At 39.9% G+C, this 23,594-nt stretch overlaps 1 protein-coding gene and 1 pseudogene across 1 annotated transcript; one reads left to right on the forward strand and one right to left on the reverse strand.

Moving 5' to 3' along the window:
- Window positions 1-233: 233 nt before the first annotated feature.
- Window positions 234-23,594, reverse strand: LOC138315694 (negative elongation factor D-like). The gene is made up of 16 exons (XM_069256910.1): window positions 23,436-23,594; window positions 22,350-22,462; window positions 21,705-21,814; window positions 21,033-21,142; window positions 19,503-19,610; window positions 18,996-19,148; window positions 17,250-17,380; window positions 16,908-17,028; window positions 16,473-16,539; window positions 16,007-16,119; window positions 15,323-15,459; window positions 14,811-14,925; window positions 10,973-11,068; window positions 1,908-2,048; window positions 1,498-1,627; window positions 234-1,086 (listed from the first exon to the last, which is right to left on the reverse strand). The coding sequence occupies exons 1-16, from the start codon at window positions 23,484-23,486 to the stop codon at window positions 1,058-1,060; spliced, it is 1,725 nt and encodes a 574-aa protein (XP_069113011.1). The 5' UTR covers window positions 23,487-23,594; the 3' UTR covers window positions 234-1,057.
- LOC138312804 (uncharacterized) lies at window positions 2,090-8,750 on the forward strand (annotated as a pseudogene).

Raw genomic sequence — 23,594 nt, forward strand, 5'->3', positions numbered from 1 at the left:
ATGTACAATTGTCAAGTTTCGTAGAAACCTGTTTATGTGTTGTATGACTCTATGGCAATACTTGTTGTGGGTGTACATTTTGGGTGAGATTTGTACAGTCTTACCACTCATTACTCTGTGAAATCATCCACAACTTTTTATAGATATTTATGAGTTTAGTTTATTTCCAAGTCGTGGGAATATATCAAAATATTTGATTACATAATTTCATAATGAATTAAAAAAGAGAAATATTGTGAAAAGTATTTTTGGTTATTCTTTTATTGGTTCAGAATATCTGTAACAAGAGGCTTATGTGGCCTGTATCGCTTGTTTATGAAATATGAACATGAAACGTCAGATTGCACATGTTCAACTGTATTAACTTAGCATACATCTGATCATATTTCCTACAATACCAGTAGTAGGATTACAGTATAAATTTTGTTCTTTTTAGAATAGCTATGGTCACTGAAAAGGACATACCAGATTTTGCACTGATGTTACATCCGTGTCCTATATGTACCAACTGCCTATTGTCTACATAAGTAAATCTATAACTAACAAAATAAAGGCCGTTTTTCACAAATAAAAAAATAACAACTGTATATACACATCAATCTCTTGAAATGTTTATGGTATTGTTGAAACACAATTCTGAGAGGTTTTAAACCCTCCAAGAGCTTTGTCGAGTATGACACCACAACTTGTTAATTTCCAGGCAGTCTCCAAAGAACTTTGTTTTAATGAGTATTATGGCTGAAAATTGGACGCGGTAGTCCAGCAGCTCAATTTCACATTTCGGGAACCTGCTCCAGAAAAAGATGTAGCATTGATTATGTTCAGTGTCATAATGTTCTAGTGACTGCCCAACCAGCGGGCAAGTAACCCTTCCTCCATCGAATCCCATGTTACCAAAGACCAGCTTTGGTAGGTGGGGAGATTTGAACCTTCCCGGACACAGTATTACTCCAGTCATTAGTATGACTTGATCCAATCTTTCTTCTATGGTCCCAGAAAGCTGGATATCATGCCTGCTGCAAAAGTTTGCCATCATATTCTTCAGAAACATCTCTCCTCAGATGTACGAGGTCATTTTACAGTGGCCTAAAAAACAAATAACAAAGGCATGATAGAAGACAATTCATGTGCGGAACCTTGTTTTTTTCTGTTAAATGACATTAAATGATTAAGTTTAAAAAGTCATACTGTTATCAACAATAATCTCAAACAAGTGAATATGTTGCTTGCACAGGCATTTAAACTGAAATATTGATTTAATTTTCAGTTTTAAGATATTATTAAAAGCTTCCTGAACCTGGAAAACAATTCCAAGCAAGAATGATGTTTTGTTTGATCATCATGAGTTATCACACAAAGATGTTTTTCCAGACAACCTTCGTATTGATGATGTCAACATTTGATGCTGGCCTATACCTATATGTCACCTTATCAATGAATGACACACACAAAATAAAACATTCTACTATGTATGACCTCTGAACTTTGAATATTTACCTATGAACTCTGACACAGGATCACTGCCATCCTCATTCCTGATGGAGCCTGTGATGGCCTTATTCTCTATCAGGGGAAGAAATAGCTGGACGAACTCTGGCGTGTATGGAGGGGCAATGATATCCAGGATCTAAAACAACAAATGATATTAATTTAGCTTTCATGTACAGGTTATTTATAGATTTTGTATCTGTACGTTGCTAGTGACAGGCAGTATATAAATACACATGTACATGCATGTCATATTTTGATGAAGAGTATTTTTATGGTCCTGACCAAAGTTTTGCCATAGCCAAATGGTTTCAACATGAGGTTCTACTTTATATCTAGACTATGCTCTCTCAAATCATCTAAAATTTGGAAGCAATGGAAATGGGATACTCGTTGAAAATAGGAGTGAGTAAGCTTACCTCTGTGACAAAATGTCGTACCAGGGAGATGTCCGTGTCTGGCTTGTCTACACAGTTCTTTACATATGTGACTACTGGTAGTACAAAGCCTTTACTGAACAGATGCACCATCCTGTCTAGGACAGTCTTCTTCAGCTCCAACTACAACACATTAAGGTCAGAGGTCTAAATTAACTAGTTTAATGTCAGATGTCTCAATAAAAAAGGCCAGGTCAGGGTCTGAGGTCTCTATTAACTAGGCCAAGGTGATCAGGGTCTGAGGTATCTATTAACTAGGACAAGGTGATCAGGGTCTGAGGTCTCTATTAACTAGGACAAGGTGATCAGGGTCTGAGGTTTATTAACTAGGACAAGGTGATCAGGGTCTGAGGTCTCTATTAACTAGGACAAGGTGATCAGGGTCTGAGGTCTCTATTAACTAGGACAAGGTGATCAGGGTCTGAGGTCTCTATTAACTAGGACAAGGTGATCAGGGTCTGAGGTCTCTATCAACTAAGACAAAGTGATCAGGGTCTGAGGTCTCTATTAACTAGGACAAGGTGATCAGGGTCTGAGGTTTATTAACTAGGACAAGGTGATCAGAGTCTGAGGTCTCTATTAACTAGGACAAGGTGATCAGGGTCTGAGGTCTCTATTAACTAGGACAAGGTGATCAGGGTCTGAGGTCTCTATTAACTAGGACAAGGTGATCAGGGTCTGAGGTCTCTATTAACTAGGACAAGGTGATCAGGGTCTGAGGTCTCTATTAACTAGGACAAGGTGATCAGGGTCTGAGGTCTCTATTAACTAGGACAAGGTGATCAGGGTCTGAGGTCTCTATTAACTAGGACAAGGTGATCAGGGTCTGAGGTCTCTATTAACTAGGACAAGGTGATCAGGGTCTGAGGTCTCTATTAACTAGGACAAGGTGATCAGGGTCTGAGGTCTCTATTAACTAGGACAAGGTGATCAGGGTCTGAGGTCTCTATTAACTAGGACAAGGTGATCAGGGTCTGAGGTCTCTATTAACTAGGACAAGGTGATCAGGGTCTGAGGTCTCTATTAACTAGGACAAGGTGATCAGGGTCTGAGGTCTCTATTAACTAGGACAAGGTGATCAGGGTCTGAGGTCTCTATTAACTAGGACAAGGTGATCGGGGGATTCTATGAGTCTCTATTAACTAGGACAAGGTGATCAGGGTCTGAGGTCTCTATTAACTAGGACAAGGTGATCAGGTCTGATCAGGGTCTGAGGTCTCTATTAACTAGGACAAGGTGATCAGGGTCTGAGGTCTCTATTAACTAGGACAAGGTGATCAGGGTCTGAGGTCTCTATTAACTAGGACAAGGTGATCAGGGTCTGAGGTCTCTATTAACTAGGACAAGGTGATCAGGGTCTGAGGTCTTATTAACTAGGACAAGGTGATCAGGGTCTGAGGTCTTATAACTAGGACAAGGTGATCAGGTCTGAGGTCTTATTAACTAGGACAAGGTGATCAGGGTCTGAGGTCTCTATTAACTAGGACAAGGTGATCAGGGTCTGAGGTCTCTATTAACTAGGACAAGGTGATCAGGTCTGAGGTCTCTATTAACTAGGACAAGGTGATCAGGGTCTGAGGTCTTATTAACTAGGACAAGGTGATCAGGGTCTGAGGTCTCTATTAACTAGGACAAGGTGATCAGGGTCTGAGGTCTCTATTAACTAGGACAAGGTGATCAGGGTCTGAGGTCTCTATTAACTAGGACAAGGTGATCAGGGTCTGAGGTCTCTATTAACTAGGACAAGGTGATCAGGGTCTGAGGTCTCTATTAACTAGGACAAGGTGATCAGGGTCTGAGGTCTCTATTAACTAGGACAAGGTGATCAGGGTCTGAGGTCTCTATTAACTAGGACAAGGTGATCAGGGTCTGAGGTCTCTATTAACTAGGACAAGGTGATCAGGGTCTGAGGTCTCTATTAACTAGGACAAGGTGATCAGGGTCTGAGGTCTCTATTAACTAGGACAAGGTGATCAGGGTCTGAGGTCTCTATTAACTAGGACAAGGTGATCAGGGTCTGAGGTCTCTATTAACTAGGACAAGGTGATCAGGGTCTGAGGTCTCTATTAACTAGGACAAGGTGATCAGGGTCTGAGGTCTCTATTAACTAGGACAAGGTGATCAGGGTCTGAGGTCTCTATTAACTAGGACAAGGTGATCAGGGTCTGAGGTCTCTATTAACTAGGACAAGGTGATCAGGGTCTGAGGTTTATTAACTAGGACAAGGTGATCAGGGTCTGAGGTCTCTATTAACTAGGACAAGGTGATCAGGGTCTGAGGTCTCTATTAACTAGGACAAGGTGATCAGGGTCTGAGGTCTACTATTAACTAGGACAAGGTGATCAGGGTCTGAGGTCTCTATTAACTAGGACAAGGTGATCAGGGTCTGAGGTCTCTATTAACTAGGACAAGGTGATCAGGGTCTGAGGTCTCTATTAACTAGGACAAGGTGATCAGGGTCTGAGGTCTCTATTAACTAGGACAAGGTGATCAGGGTCTGAGGTCTCTATTAACTAGGACAAGGTGATCAGGGTCTGAGGTCTCTATTAACTAGGACAAGTGGTGACATCAGGGTCTGAGGTCTCTATTTAGGACTAGGGACAAGGTGATCAGGGTCTGAGGTCTCTATTAACTAGGACAAGGTGATCAGGGTCGAGGTTTATAACTGACAAGGTGATCAGGGTCTGAGGTCTCTATTAACTAGGACAAGGTGATCAGGGTCTGAGGTCTCTATTAACTAGGACAAGGTGATCAGGGTCTGAGGTCTCTATTAACTAGGACAAGGTGATCAGGGTCTGAGGCTCTATTAACTAGGACAAGGTGATCAGGGTCTGAGGTCTCTATTAACTAGGACAAGGTGATCAGGTTGAGGTCTAGGACAAGGGTCAGGTCTAGGTTATTAACTAGGACAAGGTGATCAGGGTCTGAGGTCTCTATTAACTAGGACAAGGTGATCAGGGGTCAAGGTGATCTGAGGTCTCTATTAACTAGGACAAGGTGATCAGGGTCTGAGGTCTCTATTAACTAGGACAAGGTGATCAGGGTCTGAGGTCTCTATTAACTAGGACAAGGTGATCAGGGTCTGAGGTCTCTATTAACTAGGACAAGGTGATCAGGGTCTGAGGTCTCTATTAACTAGGACAAGGTGATCAGAGTCTGAGGTCTCTATTAACTAGGACAAGGTGATCAGGGTCTGAGGTCTCTATTAACTAGGACAAGGTGATCAGGGTCTGAGGTCTCTATTAACTAGGACAAGGTGATCAGGGTCTGAGGTCTCTATTAACTAGGACAAGGTGATCAGGGTCTGAGGTCTCTATTAACTAGGACAAGGTGATCAGGGTCTGAGGTCTCTATTAACTAGGACAAGGTGATCAGGGTCTGAGGTCTCTATTAACTAGGACAAGGTGATCAGGGTCTGAGGTCTCTATTAACTAGGACAAGGTGATCAGGGTCTGAGGTCTCTATTAACTAGGACAAGGTGATCAGGGTCTGAGGTCTCTATTAACTAGGACAAGGTGATCAGGGTCTGAGGTCTCTATTAACTAGGACAAGGTGATCAGGGTCTGAGGTCTCTATTAACTAGGACAAGGTGATCAGGGTCTGAGGTCTCTATTAACTAGGACAAGGTGATCAGGGTCTGAGGTCTCTATTAACTAGGACAAGGTGATCAGGGTCTGAGGTCTCTATTAACTAGGACAAGGTGATCAGGGTCTGAGGTCTCTATTAACTAGGACAAGGTGATCAGGGTCTGAGGTTTATTAACTAGGACAAGGTGATCAGGGTCTGAGGTCTCTATTAACTAGGACAAGGTGATCAGGGTCTGAGGTCTCTATTAACTAGGACAAGGTGATCAGGGTCTGAGGTCTCTATTAACTAGGACAAGGTGATCAGGGTCTGAGGTCTCTATTAACTAGGACAAGGTGATCAGGGTCTGAGGTCTCTATTAACTAGGACAAGGTGATCAGGGTCTGAGGTCTCTATTAACTAGGACAAGGTGATCAGGGTCTGAGGTCTCTATTAACTAGGACAAGGTGATCAGGGTCTGAGGTCTCTATTAACTAGGACAAGGTGATCAGGGTCTGAGGTCTCTATTAACTAGGACAAGGTGATCAGGGTCTGAGGTTTATTAACTAGGACAAGGTGATCAGGGTCTGAGGTCTCTATTAACTAGGACAAGGTGATCAGGGTCTGAGGTCTCTATTAACTAGGACAAGGTGATCAGGGTCTGAGGTCTCTATTAACTAGGACAAGGTGATCAGGGTCTGAGGTCTCTATTAACTAGGACAAGGTGATCAGGGTCTGAGGTCTCTATTAACTAGGACAAGGTGATCAGGGTCTGAGGTCTCTATTAACTAGGACAAGGTGATCAGGGTCTGAGGTCTCTATTAACTAGGACAAGGTGATCAGGGTCTGAGGTCTCTATTAACTAGGACAAGGTGATCAGGGTCTGAGGTCTCTATTAACTAGGACAAGGTGATCAGTCTGAGGTCTCTATTTACTAGGACAAGGTGATCAGGGTCTGAGGTCTCTATTAACTAGGACAAGGTGATCAGGGTCTGAGGTCTCTATTAACTAGGACAAGGTGATCAGGGTCTGAGGTCTCTATTAACTAGGACAAGGTGATCAGGGTCTGAGGTCTCTATTAACTAGGACAAGGTGATCAGGGTCTGAGGTCTCTATTAACTAGGACAAGGTGATCAGGGTCTGAGGTCTCTATTAACTAGGACAAGGTGATCAGGGTCTGAGGTCTCTATTAACTAGGACAAGGTGATCAGGGTCTGAGGTCTCTATTAACTAGGACAAGGTGATCAGGGTCTGAGGTCTCTATTAACTAGGACAAGGTGATCAGGGTCTGAGGTCTCTATTAACTAGGACAAGGTGATCAGGGTCTGAGGTCTCTATTAACTAGGACAAGGTGATCAGGGTCTGAGGTCTCTATTAACTAGGACAAGGTGATCAGGGTCTGAGGTCTCTATTAACTAGGACAAGGTGATCAGGGTCTGAGGTCTCTATTAACTAGGACAAGGTGATCAGGGTCTGAGGTCTCTATTAACTAGGACAAGGTGATCAGGGTCTGAGGTCTCTATTAACTAGGACAAGGTGATCAGGGTCTGAGGTCTCTATTAACTAGGACAAGGTGATCAGGTCTGAGGTCTTATTCTAGGACAAGTGATCAGTTGAGGTCTCTATTAACTAGGACAAGTGATCAGGAGTTACTAGACAAGGTGATCAGGTCAGGATCTGAGGGTCTGAGGTCTCTATTAACTAGGACAAGGTGATCAGGGTCTGAGGTCTCTATTAACTAGGACAAGGTGATCAGGGTCTGAGGTCTCTATTAACTAGGACAAGGTGATCAGGGTCTGAGGTCTCTATTAACTAGGACAAGGTGATCAGGGTCTGAGGTCTCTATTAACTAGGACAAGGTGATCAGGGTCTGAGGTCTCTATTAACTAGGACAAGGTGATCAGGGTCTGAGGTCTCTATTAACTAGGACAAGGTGATCAGGGTCTGAGGTCTCTATTAACTAGGACAAGGTGATCAGGGTCTGAGGTCTCTATTAACTAGACAAGGTGATCAGGGTCTGAGGTCTCTATTAACTAGGACAAGGTGATCAGGGTCTGAGGTCTCTATTAACTAGGACAAGGTGATCAGGGTCTGAGGTCTCTATTAACTAGGACAAGGTGATCAGGGTCTGAGGTCTCTATTAACTAGGACAAGGTGATCAGGGTCTGAGGTCTCTATTAACTAGGACAAGGTGATCAGGGTCTGAGGTCTCTATTAACTAGGACAAGGTGATCAGGGTCTGAGGTTTATTAACTAGGACAAGGTGATCAGGGTCTGAGGTCTCTATTAACTAGGACAAGGTGATAGCCTGGATAAAGAGATTGATAACCAACAATAACACTTGCAATATTATTTTTGAAACAATTCTGGATAAAAGTAAAACATCACTATTCATATTTGGTTCTGATTTTCTAAAAATTAAATCAAATAATATAAGTAATTTGTTTTGGAAAGAAGTATTGGCTGACCTTCTTTCATTCTATAATCTAAATAGAGAAGAAAATCCTTTTTATGAGCCCTTGTGGTTCAATCCAAATATAAAAATTCAGAACAAGTCAGTTTTTTTCCGATCAATGGTCAAAAAATGGAATAAATTTTGTTTATGACATGTGTAATGAGCAAGGAGAGTTGATACAAAATTACGAGGAATTTTGTGATAAATTCTCTTTTCAACCAATGATCACCAATTTCTATGGTGTAAGAAATGCTATTTTGTCAAAATGGTTTTTTCTTAAGAATCATAGAACTGATATAACTCTTCCACACTGTCCCCCTCATATGCATAAGGTTTTAACAAATAAAACACGTGGTATTTCAGTGTATGACATTTTTATTAAAAAGTTAGCTGTTAAAAAGAATTATCAAGAAAAATGGTCATATGATCTTGATCTTCAGGCGGATCATTCCTGGTGGAAGAAGGCATGCTCCATTTTACTTAAATCTTCCTCTGATTCTAAACTTCGGTGGTTTCAATACCGAATTGTACATAGAATAATATCTACAAATAAATATTTATATACAATAAAAATAATAAACTCTCCTCTTTGTTCCTTCTGCAAAGGAATTTCTGAAACTTTAATGCATCTTTTTTGTGAATGCCGTATTGTCTCAAATTTTTGGGAAGATTTTTCCTTGTGGGTTGAGACCAAGACAGGAATTGCTTTAGGACTTACCAATATCGGAATAATATTGGGTTTTCAAAGTCACAAATTTACAAATGTAAATTTTTTAGTTCTTTTAGCCAAATTTCATATATATTAGCTCAAATATACTAATGATCCCCCATCTGTCATAAGTTTTAAAAGAGATCTTGAATATTATTTCAGGTTAGATGAGTATACCAATAAAAAAAATCTAACTCTAAATGTTTTCAATAAAAGGTGGGAACACTTAAAATTACTTATTTTATGATTATCATAGCACTTTAATTCGATGCAGCTCATGTGTGGAAGTGTGAGTGAATGTTGTACATTCAGATTTTATATTTTCTCCTTTATAACTCAACAATTTGTTTTTTTTTCATAAAGAAATATATAATTATAATATCTTTTATGAATGACTGTTTGTACATTCCATCAATTCATATGTTTTCTTCACTGTTAAATTTGTGTATTGTTTCTAATGATGTTTTTGGAGAATAAAAAAAATTTGAAAGAGAAAAAAACTAGGACAAGGTGATCAGGGTCTGAGGTCTCTATTAACTAGGACAAGGTGATCAGGGTCTGAGGTCTCTATTAAGTAGGACAAGGTGATCAGGGTCTGAGGTTTATTAACTAGGACAAGGTGATCAGGGTCTGAGGTCTCTATTAACTAGGACAAGGTGATCAGGGTCTGAGGTCTCTATTAACTAGGACAAGGTGATCAGGGTCTGAGGTCTCTATTAACTAGGACAAGGTGATAAGGGTCTGAGGTCTCTATTAACTAGGACAAGGTGATCAGGGTCTGAGGTCTCTATTAACTAGGACAAGGTGATCAGAGTCTGAGGTCTTTAACTAGGACAAGGTGATCAGGGTCTGAGGTCTCTATTAACTAGGACAAGGTGATGTCTGAGGTCCTATTAACTAGGACAAGGTGATCAGGGTCTGAGGTCTCTATTAACTAGGACAAGGTGATCAGGGTCTGAGGTCTCTATTAACTAGGACAAGGTGATCAGGGTCTGAGGTCTCTATTAACTAGGACAAGGTGATCAGGGTCTGAGGTCTCTATTAACTAGGACAAGGTGATCAGGGTCTGAGGTCCTATACTGAGGTCTCTATCTTATTAACTAGGACAAGGTGATCAGTGGGTCTGAGGTCTCTATTAACTAGGACAAGGTATCAGGTTGTTTATACTAGACAGGTGATCAGGGTCTGAGGTCTATTAACTAGGACAAGGTGATCAGGGTCTGAGGTCTCTATTAACTAGGACAAGGTGATCAGGGTCTGAGTGATCGGGTCTATTAACTAGGACAAGGTGATCAGGGTCTGAGGTCTCTATTAACTAGACAGGTGATCAGGTCTGAGGTCTCTACTATTAACTAGGACAAGGTGATCAGGGTCTGAGGTCTCTATTAACTAGGACAGACATAAGGTGATCAGGGTCTGAGGTCTCTATTAACTAGGACAAGGTGATCAGGGTCTGAGGTCTCTATTAACTAGGACAAGGTGATCAGGGTAGACAGTGATCAGGGTCTCTATTAACTAGACAAGTGATCAGGTCAGGTCTGAGTGTCTCATATTACTAGGACAAGGTGATCAGGGTCTGAGGGTCTCTGAGTCTCTATTAACTAGTGACAAGGTGATCAGGGTCTGAGGTCTCTATTAACTAGGACAAGGTGATCAGGGTCTGAGGTCTCTATTAACTAGGACAGGTGATCAGGTCTGAGGTCTCTATTAACTAGGACAAGGTGATCAGGATCTGAGGTCTCTATTAACTAGGACAAGGTGATCAGGGTCTGAGGTCTCTATTAACTAGGACAAGGTGATCAGGGTCTGAGGTCTCTATTAACTAGGACAAGGTGATCAGGGTCTGAGGTCTCTATTAACTAGGACAAGTGATCAGGGCTGAGGTCTATTAATAGACAGGTGATCAGGTCTGAGGTCTCTATTAACTAGGACAAGGTGAAGGGTCTGAGGTCTCATAACTAGGACAAGGTGATCAGGGTCTGAGGTCTCTATTAACTAGGACAAGGTGATCAGGGTCTGAGGTCTCTATTAACTAGGACAGGGTGATCAGGGTCTGAGGCCTCTATTAACTAAGACAAAGTGATCAGGGTCTGAGGTCTCTATTAACTAGGACAAGGTAAATTAAGCCATAAACCAATTAGCAAAAGAAGTAAAACAAGAAAATACGGAAATATTCAAATTTTCAGACTGCATTTTATGTACATGTACATTTAAATTCAAGGTATGTGAACATGAGGCCTTAAAAGATGGGGCATTTATTGGATTTAATACAGATTTAATGATAACTATAATATTACAGTGAGTAGAGTATGTACTTACCCGGACTAGAACATCAAGCTCTTCAAACTGAGACTCGAACAGCTTCACCAGTAGTTCCAGAGCTTTCAGATGGAGAAGGTGGTGGTTTGTCACAATCTACAACACACACAGGCTTAAGGTACAGTCTACTTAACAAATTTAATTTCATAATCAGAGCATATTACATGCACAACAAACTATCAGAGAATGATATATGTACTTTGATTCCAAAGACATTTCAAAGCTATAACAAAAGGTCTTTTTTCACTCACCCTGTTTAAAATAAGATAGAATTTGACCTTGAGTATGGGTCAATGTCATTTTCTGAAACTTTGAAGCTCTCTGCCATGATTTGATCCTGTTGACTTTGAATCTGAATGACTGGCAATTTTCTCATCAGAGGAACTTACCGAATAAATATCATTATTGTAGGGGTTATAGGGCTTCAATGCTCCTAATCTTGAAAATATTGTTTTTGTGAGGCTTTGTTCAAAACATAATTGGCTAAAGACTCTGATACTGATAATTAATGATATAGTCATTAACGGAGAACGATAGACGAATGGACAATTGTTGCACCACAACATTACCCTGGCCCTGAGGTTGGTTTAAACTAAAATGTAAAGAGATTCTAACATCAATTAATGAACTGAAATGTTATAATTAATTTGTAACATAAGCCTGACCATCTTATTACCTACATGAGATCCTTTAGGCGATTATATAAGTGATTATTTGCATTAAAAGAGCAGGTCCATATCATAAAATCTAAATCACTGCCTCCACTTAGGATTATTGGTTGGTTTCATATCAGGATGGACCCCTGTGTATGTGGTGTGTTGTGTGTGTGAACGTTTAGGGAGACTGCAGTATGTCTATGTTGTGACTCTTGTCCTTTTTATAGTGCTATCTCACTGAAGCATGCTGCCAGAGACACAGAACAAACACACCCAACCCCATCACACTGACAACAGATGAACCAGTCGTCCCACTTCTACCCCACCCCATCACACTGACAACAGGTGAACCAGTCGTCCCACTTCTACCCCATCACATCACACTGACAACAGGTGAACCAGTCGTCCCACTTCTACCCCACCCCATCACACTGACAACAGGTGAACCAGTCGTCCCACTTCTACCCCACCCCATCACACTGACAACAGGTGAACCAGTCGTCCCACTTCTACCCCATCACATCACACTGACAACAGGTGAACCAGTCGTCCCACTTCTACCCCACCCCATCACACTGACAACAGGTGAACCAGTCGTCCCACTTCTACCCCATCACATCACACTGACAACAGGCAAACCAGTCGTCCAACTTCTACCCCACCCCATCACACTGACAACAGGTGAACCAGTCGTCCCACTTCTACCCCACCCCATCACACTGACAACAGGTGAACCAGTCGTCCCACTTCTACCCCATCACATCACACTGACAACAGGTGAACCAGTCGTCCCACTTCTACCCCACCCCATCACACTGACAACAGGTGAACCAGTCGTCCCACTTCTACCCCATCACATCACACTGACAACAGGTGAACCAGTCGTCCCACTTCTACCCCACCCCATCACACTGACAACAGGTGAACCAGTCGTCCCACTTCTACCCCACCCCATCACACTGACAACAGGTGAACCAGTCGTCCCACTTCTACCCCATCACATCACACTGACAACAGGTGAACCAGTCGTCCCACTTCTACCCCACCCCATCACACTGACAACAGGTGAACCAGTTGTCCCACTTCTACCCCCCCATCACACTGACAACAGGTGAACCAGTGTCCCACTTCTACCCCCCATCACAACTGACAACAGGTGAACCAGTCCGTCCCACTTCTACCCCACCCCATCACACTGACAACAGGTGAACCAGTCGTCCCACTTCTACCCCATCACATCACACTGACAACAGGTGAACCAGTCGTCCCACTTCTACCCCACCCCATCACACTGACAACAGGTGAACCAGTCGTCCCACTTCTACCCCATCACATCACACTGACAACAGGTGAACCAGTCGTCCCACTTCTACCCCACCCCATCACACTGACAACAGGTGAACCAGTCGTCCCACTTCTACCCCACCCCATCACACTGACAACAGGTGAACCACTCGTCCCACTTCTACCCCACCACATCACACTGACAACAGGCAAACCAGTCGTCCCACTTCTACCCCACCCCATCACACTGACAACAGGTGAACCAGTCGTCCCACTTCTACCCCACCCCATCACACTGACAACAGGTGAACCAGTCGTCCCACTTCTACCCCACCCCATCACACTGACAACAGGTGAACCAGTCGTCCCACTTCTACCCCATCACATCACACTGACAACAGGCAAACCAGTCGTCCAACTTCTACCCCACCCCATCACACTGACAACAGGTGAAACAGTCGTCCCACTTCTACCCCACCCCATCACACTGACAACAGGTGAACCAGTCGTCCCACTTCTACCCCATCACATCACACTGACAACAGGTGAACCAGTCGTCCCACTTCTACCCCACCCCATCACACTGACAACAGGTGAACCAGTCGTCCCACTTCTACCCCATCACATCACACTGACAACAGGCAAACCAGTCGTCCAACTTCTACCCCACCCCATCACACTGACAACAGGTGAACCAGTCGTCCCACTTCTACCCCACCCCATCACACTGACAACAGGTGAACCAGTCGTCCCACTTCTACCCCATCACATCACACTGACAACAGGTGAACCAGTCGTCCCACTTCTACCCCACCCCATCACACTGACAACAGGCAAACCAGTCGTCCCACTTCTACCCCACCCCATCACACTGACAACAGGTGAACCAGTCGTCCCACTTCTACCCCACCCCATCACACTGACAACAGGTGAACCAGTCGTCCCACTTCTACCCCATCACATCACACTGACAACAGGTGAACCAGTCGTCCCACTTCTACCCCACCCCATCACACTGACAACAGGTGAACCAGTCGTCCCACTTCTACCCCACCCCATCACACTGACAACAGGCAAACCAGTCGTCCAACTTCTACCCCACCCCATCACACTGACAACAGGTGAACCAGTCGTCCCACTTCTACCCCACCCCATCACACTGACAACAGGTGAACCAGTCGTCCCACTTCTACCCCATCACATCACACTGACAACAGGTGAACCAGTCGTCCCACATCTACCCCATCACATCACACTGACAACAGGTGAACCACTCGTCCCACATCTACCCCATCACATCACACTGACAACAGGTGAACCAGTCGTCCCACTTCTACCCCACCCCATCACACTGACAACAGGCAAACCAGTCGTCCCACTTCTACCCCACCCCATCACACTGACAACAGGTGAACCAGTCGTCCCACTTCTACCCCACCCCATCACACTGACAACAGGTGAACCAGTCGTCCCACTTCTACCCCACCACATCACACTGACAACAGGTGAACCAGTCGTCCCACTTCTACCCCATCACATCACACTGACAACAGGTGAACCACTCGTCCCACATCTACCCCATCACATCACACTGACAACAAGTGAACCACTCGTCCCACTTCTACCCCACCCCATCACACTGACAACAGGTGAACCAGTCGTCCCACTTCTTTTATGCTGAGAGCTATGCAAAAGCAGAAACTAAATGATGGAAATGATAATTTCCAGTCAAATATGTATATAGTGGCTATCTACCAGGGTTACTTCCATAAAGATAGGCTTACACTCAGTTGGTTGGTAAGTTAAAAATCATGTGACCAAATGATCAGTTTTTAGAATAATTTATACCAACAGGGTTGAGGACTGCCTTGAGACAAAAATGTCTAAGGTAAACTGACCTCGTCGATGAGCACTAGATGTAAGGGAGTGTGGTCCGTGTTTAACTTGAAGTAACTTGTGTCTGTGACCGTGTAGTCCACCCACTTCAGCACTCCAAAGGCTATCACAGGGAATCTAGGGAAAACAACAATAACAAATCATAATATTCAACATTTTATATTAACAAACTAGGTGTTAAATCTTTAGTTTACTAACAGTTCAACCTTGTGATTAGTTACTCTTCTCGAAAGATCCAATTTGATTTTATAACTAATTTTTCATATTGAACTGCAATAGTGCCCACCAATATCACACTGAAAATTTTAAATCTTAAAGACTTAGTCAATTCAACCTCTTCAACAATGGTTAGTTTGGTGGTAACAAAGTTTGACTATGCCTTCATCAAATAATGTTTTTTTTTCCCCACTTTTATCTCCAGTTTCCTTAATATTTTTTTTTTTTTTTTTTTTGCAAAAGTTATTGATACAAGTTGAGTTTTTAGAATAAATCATTTGAGATTGACAATTCTTACTTGATATTTAAGAAGAGTGTAGAGACATCAGCTATAAGTTCTGAAGAGCTTTTATTCTCAGCACATAAAGCTTGTACTCTCTCAAGAGCTTGTGTTGTCGGCTTTAACTCCCCACGATCGATATTCTTCCGCTGTCCCTGTAATTCATATTATTGTTCTATCATTTTAACGTTAATTTTGATTTTATAGTATCAGTTCATATATAAACCATGATTTATAGACACTAAACAAATACGATAGAATCATTGTGTACAACTACCTAGTGGTAGTACTGTAAACCAACTTTTATTTATGTACAATTTACTTTCTCAAATTTCGCAATCACAGTAAATTCGTGAATATCTATCTCTGCAAATCATATATGTATATAAACTTCACTTATATTGATAGATATTTACATTTAAATGTTAAATCTTCACAAACTTGTTCTAAAATAGAAATTGTAAAATGTTATAACTGCGAAAAAGAAAGTTGGTCTACAGTAATCTGTTTGATAACATGCTTAAAGAAATGACATGCAGGAGTTCCCATTAATATTGATAATGTTAATTATCATGAACATATCTAAAACATATTCTTGTAGTATTCCAATTTCAGTTAACATTACTGATAAAGAGAAAGGACTCTTACCAAACCTTTTCCATAAGATTTTAAAAGTTTACTTAGAAGAAAAGTAAGATATACCTTCTTGTATGTTTCCACTACACTGGCAGCGTACGCTAACACATAAACATACTTGGCCTTGTGTTCTGGGTTGATTCGTGATGATGGTCTAAACAGTGCTTCTATGAGGAGATCTGAAGAGGGGGCAAAACATTCATACAGAATTTTTTGTTCACTTTATATGAATGAGTGTGTATTTTTCCAAACAATCGTTTCACAGGCTCTTTCAAAACAATCTTAAACAATGTTATGTTACAAGAGAGCACTCATTATTTATCGTAATTACCAAGAAAATAGCAAAATATGTCATTATATATCGCTGTATTGTCACAAATTCCTTGGAAACCAGTAATCAGAAAAAGGAAAACAAGAGTGCAATATGTATTGGAAATTAGTTATAGACAAGATCATCTCTGAACATGTTTATTACTGAAGAACATCTTGGTAAAGAATTTAAGATCTCATGAAGATCTTTAAATCTACTTACCGAGAAAAGCTGGAACCCTGATCAGGTCGACAGGAGGTGGATTCATTTCAGAGTACATATTAAAGAGCTACAAAGAAATGAAGATGTTAACAAGGTTGATTAAATCTACATGCATGGAAATGGTAGCTATTAAAATGGAGCAATAGTTTGAATTTGAATAACAGCACTGCACCACCAATGAAAATCAGAAATATCAAAGTTTAGTTCAAGAGTTGGTCAATGTAACTCTGGCATGTTTGGTCTTTATTGCCAATATCTTCTTGGTTGGGGATATTTGTAGGAGTCTCACAAAGCTGAGAAACAGACCAATCTGTGCTAGTGCCATTTCAAACCTAAAAACCTTAACACTGACTGCCTTGGAGTCTGAGCTGATCTTGTATCTAAACTAACTTTACTGTCTGATTTTCCTATCAACAGAAATTTGAGGATACTTACTATAGAGATATCAGCAGGGTTGAGAGCATGTCTTGACAACATGGAGGAGAGGGCAGAGCATGCCCGTGGGTAGGCAGCAGCTCCACTGAGGGCCAAGGTGATCGGCGTCACATCAAGACCTCTGGAAATGTCAAACAGATTCTCATATTCATAGGCTAAATAAAAACACTAATCTCATCCCAGGTCAGATCAAGCAAGGCAAATTTATCTTATATAATATTGTTAACAGAAAAACAATGAAAAGCCAGTCTCTGCAAAAACAATTCTATGTATCATTCAAACTAAAAGTAAGACTTTCTTCAACTGTATTCACGTAGGTGCAGAATATGGAAATATACTGACCGATCCTTGGCCCCATTCTGTAGTTCCTGACATAATCTGCGGATGTTGGATCCCCCACGAGGTTCGTTAGCTAGAATGTGCATTAACACCTGACTATATAGGTACGTGTGTTCTCCGTGACAAACCATTTTCTGTAAAGAAACCATCAACAACAATAGAATTACAGTTAACATATTCATGAAGACAGTTTAGAGTTATCTGTGAGTTACATTAATTCAAAACTGAATCAACTGAATCCAAGACACCATACATTAGGGTAGTTCAGCATGTGTCCATTATTCCTGATTTCAAGACACCAAGATTTCTGCATACATAATCCAATTACCCAATTATTTCAGTCAGGGTACGGATACAGTGGACCCGCGATAATCCGGAAGCCGGTAGTCCGGAAAACTCTCAATCCGAACGGAAATGTCAGGGAACGGATTTCCGTAACGTTATTTATACTCACTAGTCCGGAAATTCGTATTCAGAATCCGGAACTCCATTTTGGGAACGGAATGTCATTTTCGTTAATAAATTCCCGCAATAATCCGGACAATTTGTTGTCGCCACGTGCCGAGAAAATCCAAGGCCAGCTACAGTCATGTGTACAATACACACAATCACTTGACACTGAGTGTGTTGTCATAACGACGGCTGCCAGATCATAGCCACGGGCGTTTACCTGAACACCTTTCACACGGGTACATGCAGTCATGTAACGGTTCATTGGTTTTCTATAGGAGATCAAACTTCAGTGTTGTTATTGAGATACGCAATATATGTTTAGCCACACGCTTTTAAACATGCAGTTTGAGCTTGGGTACGGGTACGTATGCTGTAGATACCTTACTTGTTTCGCATGCAGAATATATCGCTATGAGTATCGGATACAATAAAGTGAGATAATACTCACAAAATTAATAAGAATTTTAAATGTATGTGAATCTATTCAAATTCATCGCCTATGGTATAAGATATAAAGGCTACGGCATATGCCATTTACACGTGTGTGACATATTGTGCACGAAGTTAGACGTGAACGGGCGCGTGGTTGTTACAAACGTCTGTAAATCAGAAAGCAAAGACTTGTAGAAATGGTCATTAAAAACACACATTATACAAAATAACAATTATATGAGTTCATAAAATGTTCACAACTATTTGTTATCATAGTTTTTTTATGCCAAGAACGTAGATGATATTGATCCTTTGTTAGGCAATTTGCCGTACGATAGATCCAGAGTGGGATACGTAGCTATATGCATACATAGTACACAATTAACAATGGCTTTAGGTTTCGTATTTTGAAGAAGAAATATGTTTATTCAATATTTTTAACGTAATGATATAAAAATACCTATAAATCATAACAAACGAAGTATTAATTATGATACACGTACATTACATAAAAGCCTATCATCGATTACAAGGTCAAGGGGAGTAACTCGTACGTGACAATTTAATTGACAAGAACACGGAATTCGGCAGTCCGGAAAACTCGTAATCCGGACGGTTTAGGCTGGGAACGAAGGTGTCCGGATTATCGAGGGTCCACTGTATTTATTAGGCCTGAGAAAGCAATATCAATGGTGTCATCAACAAAAATGTGTTCATCCCTAACATTAACTTTTCAGCTGTATGTTTGAAAGAATAATGAAATGAATAAAGCCCTGTAAACCTTAAAAATGAACTACAATAATATACAAAGACCTGCAGTAATAACATAGAACTACAGAGAAATAGAGGATATTTGTGACTTACTGTAAATTCAGGCAGATTCTTTTTCACAGCCTCCTCACCACCTTCTAGTAAACTAGTGATAGATGTCCTCAACACACGGGAAAACACTTCTATCTGATGACAAGCTGTTGAAACTGAGGTTATCTCCCCTTGATAGCCAGCATCCGATATCAACTAAACATTAAACAAATAGAGCTTTACAAGACAAGGAGAAAAAGGATAAACTGGAATTGGAATTATTGTGTAATTTTACTTTAAATGTGACATTTTGCTTACCCAGTACCTGCCCATCAGTCACAATATCATTTTTACAGTTTTTAATAAAACAAATATTGATTTGTATTGTATTCTGTAATGTATTGTACCTACATTTTTTTTTTTTTTACCCATATCTTTTTTTCATAGATATTTGTTTACATCTGCTACAGGATTATAACTGAACTCTTGCCTCTATGGTATCAAATGTACATTGCAAATTGTGGTCATACCATATCACCCGATGGCTGATGACCTGTTCTAATGACATACCTTCACTGTGAAGTTCAACATCAGACAGTCTGGATAGTCCTCTGCCAGTTTGTAGAACAGTTCTCTCCACGTAGGGAATTCTATCATCTCAGCCAGCCATGAAGGAGTCTGGAATACAGAGATTATTGCTCAAATTGAGGTAACTAAAGAAAGCTTTCATAATAATTTACATTTTGTTTTCTGTCGGAATTAGTAGTAATTACACAATTCTGAGGTCTGAGGATCAAAGGTCTTATCCCAACTGGTAACACAAGACTTTCTCAACTGTTACAATTGGTGTGGTTGTTGACAAAATGATTTCAAATGCAAGCTTCCTTGTAGTACATGATAATTGAAGATTTCATTGAGGAAGCAGGTCTGGGCTGTGATACTAGTGTGATTGAGACCAAACGGGGAAAGGAGTATTGGTTGCAGACAGAGCACAGGGACCTGGCACGATTTTTTATACTAACAGTATACATATATTTTATAGTATCAAGGGTATGAACTCGGCGGTCGAGAAAAACTGACCTGTTTTTTTAAAACGTGATTATTTTAATAAATGGGCTCTGTACACTATTAACGTATATCTTACCTTAAAGAGAAATAATTTATCTTTCTAGTGAGTGCTAGATGAACAAAATTGGCCAAGTATTGACGAAGTTATGGCTTGATGAATTGGGAAATTTACGAATAATATGCTAGGTAGACATTTCCCTGTCCGGTCGAAATGTCGTCTCCCATCTAATGGGTACCTCAAAAACCAAGCCAAAATCACAAAATCTACGCTTGTGGTGGTAAACAGTACCCATAACTGTGTTCATCCACAATCTCCTTTGGAGGTGTCATGACCAGTACTTTGTAGAAACTCCATTTAAACATTGTGTAGCTCACCTACTTTAACCATCACCGCCATGTTCATTTGTTCTTCGGAACGTTTCTTGATTTTACTGACAAGCACAACACTACATAATTTGCATAATGCAGTCACGATATGTAAAATCGAGAAGCATTCCGAGAGAAAAATGTCTCGGGGAAATGTCTACCTAGCATATTTTTTGTAAATTTCCCTTTTCATCAAGCCATAACTTCGTCAATACTTGGCCAATTGTTGGTTCATCAAACACTCAATGGAAAGATAGATTATTTCTCTTTAAGGTAAGATATACGTCAATGGTGTATAGAGCCCATTTATCAAAATAATCAAAGTTTTGAAAAAATAGGTCCGTTTTTCTCGACCGCCGAGTTCATACCCTTGATACTATAATATATATATGTATACTGTTTGTTAAAAATTTCCGTGCCAGGTCCCTGTGAGACAGAGTACAGTGATATGGTTACTAAATGATCTATTTTTGGTGATTGGTCTTTTTATAAAGTCAATAAACATTGGGGTATAACTACATGCAAGACTAGTATCATGCTTCTCTTGTTCCTGTTACAGTTAGTAACTGATTTCAATAGTTATTAATCAGACATCATTGCATCACAAATTATTGACTTAGCTTTCAGATCTATGAAGTATCATTTGGTGAAAACTTAAATTCATACCTCTCCTTCATCTGTAAAGATGGAGTCAGCCTTTTTAGGATCAAAGTGCTTAAGGATCATAGCTTTCAGATGATTTTCAACCATTTCCTGAACAACTTTTATGTCCACACCTTCAAATAACAAAATGTCTGACTCAGATTTGAATGTTCAGAACTGTATAAAAGAATCCCAAGTGAAAGATGCATCAAACACCAAACCTAAACTTGTAAATAAAATGTCAGGGAAATGTGATAGTACTAGTTTTGATGTGAGACATACTAGGGTGAACCCAAAATTAAAGTATGAAGTTCAGATCATAAGGACCATATGAAATAGATTCTAATTTTTTTTCTTTGGTAAGTCAAGATTTGAAATACTGTATAGGTAAAATTAAATGTCAGTGACTGTTTTAGTATGTGATACTTGTGTTGCCTAAAAGTGAATCAGTGACAAAAAATTGAAAATGTCATAGCCAATACAAACATCTTCAAATGATATTGGCAACAGAAATAATTTTATGTAGAAATAGATTTCAGATAGTTTTATGGACGGAACATTTCATAAACCTTATCAATCTCTATGATTGTCAATGTTATATGAGTATAGGTTAATACAGAGGGCTTTACTGACAAACATGTAATACACTTAATCAATGTCCCTATGTTACTAAGTGTTATATAAAATAATACAAACCAGCTTGTATAAGCCATTCAGCCAGAAGGTTGACAGTTTGGGCTACTGCTGTGTAATTCTCTGACAACATTTCCACAACTTTCTCTGGAGAGCCACCTGCTTGTAGGAACCTTTTAAAGACAGAGTAATATTAAAAAAATAACTGACAAGTCAGGTGTGGAAACTGAAATGTAGCATCAAGGTAAAGAGATTAATGTGCAAATCAAAGAAGAAAATTAATTATAATATAATGAATATATTTCAATACTACCATGTCGAAGAATATAAAGTCTGCTCTTCTTATAATGGATCTCATACATATACAAAGTAATTATTATTAATAACTTTCAATTAGCAGAACAGAAATTTTATATGAAAAATTTCAAAAACAAGCTTTTAAACTTCATGTACATAAGAAATGTTTCATTGGTTGAAATTCATTTTACAAGCATAGCATTTTGGCTGTTTGCAATGTTAACATACTTTCACAATTTTGAAGCCCTCAAATAAGCCATAAATATATTATTAATACTTCTTCTAAAGGATAACAGTACATAAAACATTTGTTTTTTTAATTTTTGCAACAATACAAAGGGAAATAAGAGATGGCTTAACACCAATTTTCAGAATTCTTGTCACTAAAACAGTTGAACATCACAAGGTTACCTTTTCAAAAACTGAAAAACACCAGGTTCCATGATAAAATCTTTGGACTCAAATGCAGTAATACACTCCTGGTGGATCGCCATGGTTTCTTCCTCATCTTCTAAATCAGGGGACTGCAGAAACAAATAAATCAGAGTTTAATAAGTATGGTGGTGGTTAAGATTTTATGATGTTTATTCCACTTTAACATTCCGTGCAGTTTAACTTATCACATAACTGACTTTACATTAGGGTTCCTCTGGAAAAGTTGAAGTGTAATATTTTTTCCCACTAACCTACTACAGTAGCTAAATGTAGCTTATAGGTAAAATGATAGTACATCCATTTCCTAAAATGTTTGTCAACTGTGACATTTTCTTATCTCTTACACTGTATGCATGCTACATGTGTCAACTATTTTAATGTTATCTATTTTTCTATTGCCTTTGTTCTTTTGTGTTTTTCTTGGAATGGGCTACTCACATGAGAGTCAAAATATTTGTTAATTTATGAAAAAGAGGTATGCATTTGACATTGATGACTATTTAAATGTAATTTAAATGTTTTGTATTGTCACAATCCCAACTTTGAATATTTAGCCCTCGGTATCGGGTAATGGCTTATCGCAAGTTAGAGGTTAGACAAGACGTAATGTTTCAAAAGTGTCTGGTCATGCTATAGGCATACCTCTAACATTGTTGGAATAGGAATGGGGTGAGGGGGCTTTTATTTTTTTTATTGCAATGAAACCTCCACAAATATATATTCTCAATCTTTTATATTGAATCTGACTGCTAGTTCTATAAATTACTTGTAAAATACTTACCATCCGACGACTTTTAATATACTTATTCATTTATTTTATTGTTTTGGTAAATATTTCTAAATATAATTATTGGAAAAGCCGTTTACACCGCTATATAGATGCTTAAAGAGTTTGAAGTAAAAACGGCGGTATTCATAAAGCAAGATAACCTGAAAAATCGCAATAGTATCTAGTGGTCATTATCAAAATTATTCTGAAATGTTTTCAAAACAAATGAAAAATCAATATCAGTCTGAATATGCCTATCAGCAAAAATGTTTTCGGTTGCTTCAAAGTTATACCTCTCCACCAGCTTCATCCCACATGTTGTCATCGTCATCATAATCTGCCATTTTGTTGTCTTTAATGGCAAATTCTACAAAAGAATGTGCATAAAAACAATCTGATATAAGAAACTGATTTCCCCGCACTTTTTATATGGGCGCAGACATCTTGGAAAG

Source organism: Argopecten irradians, chromosome 2 (genome assembly GCF_041381155.1).
Source record: "Argopecten irradians isolate NY chromosome 2, Ai_NY, whole genome shotgun sequence".
NCBI classification, from domain to species: domain Eukaryota; kingdom Metazoa; phylum Mollusca; class Bivalvia; order Pectinida; family Pectinidae; genus Argopecten; species Argopecten irradians.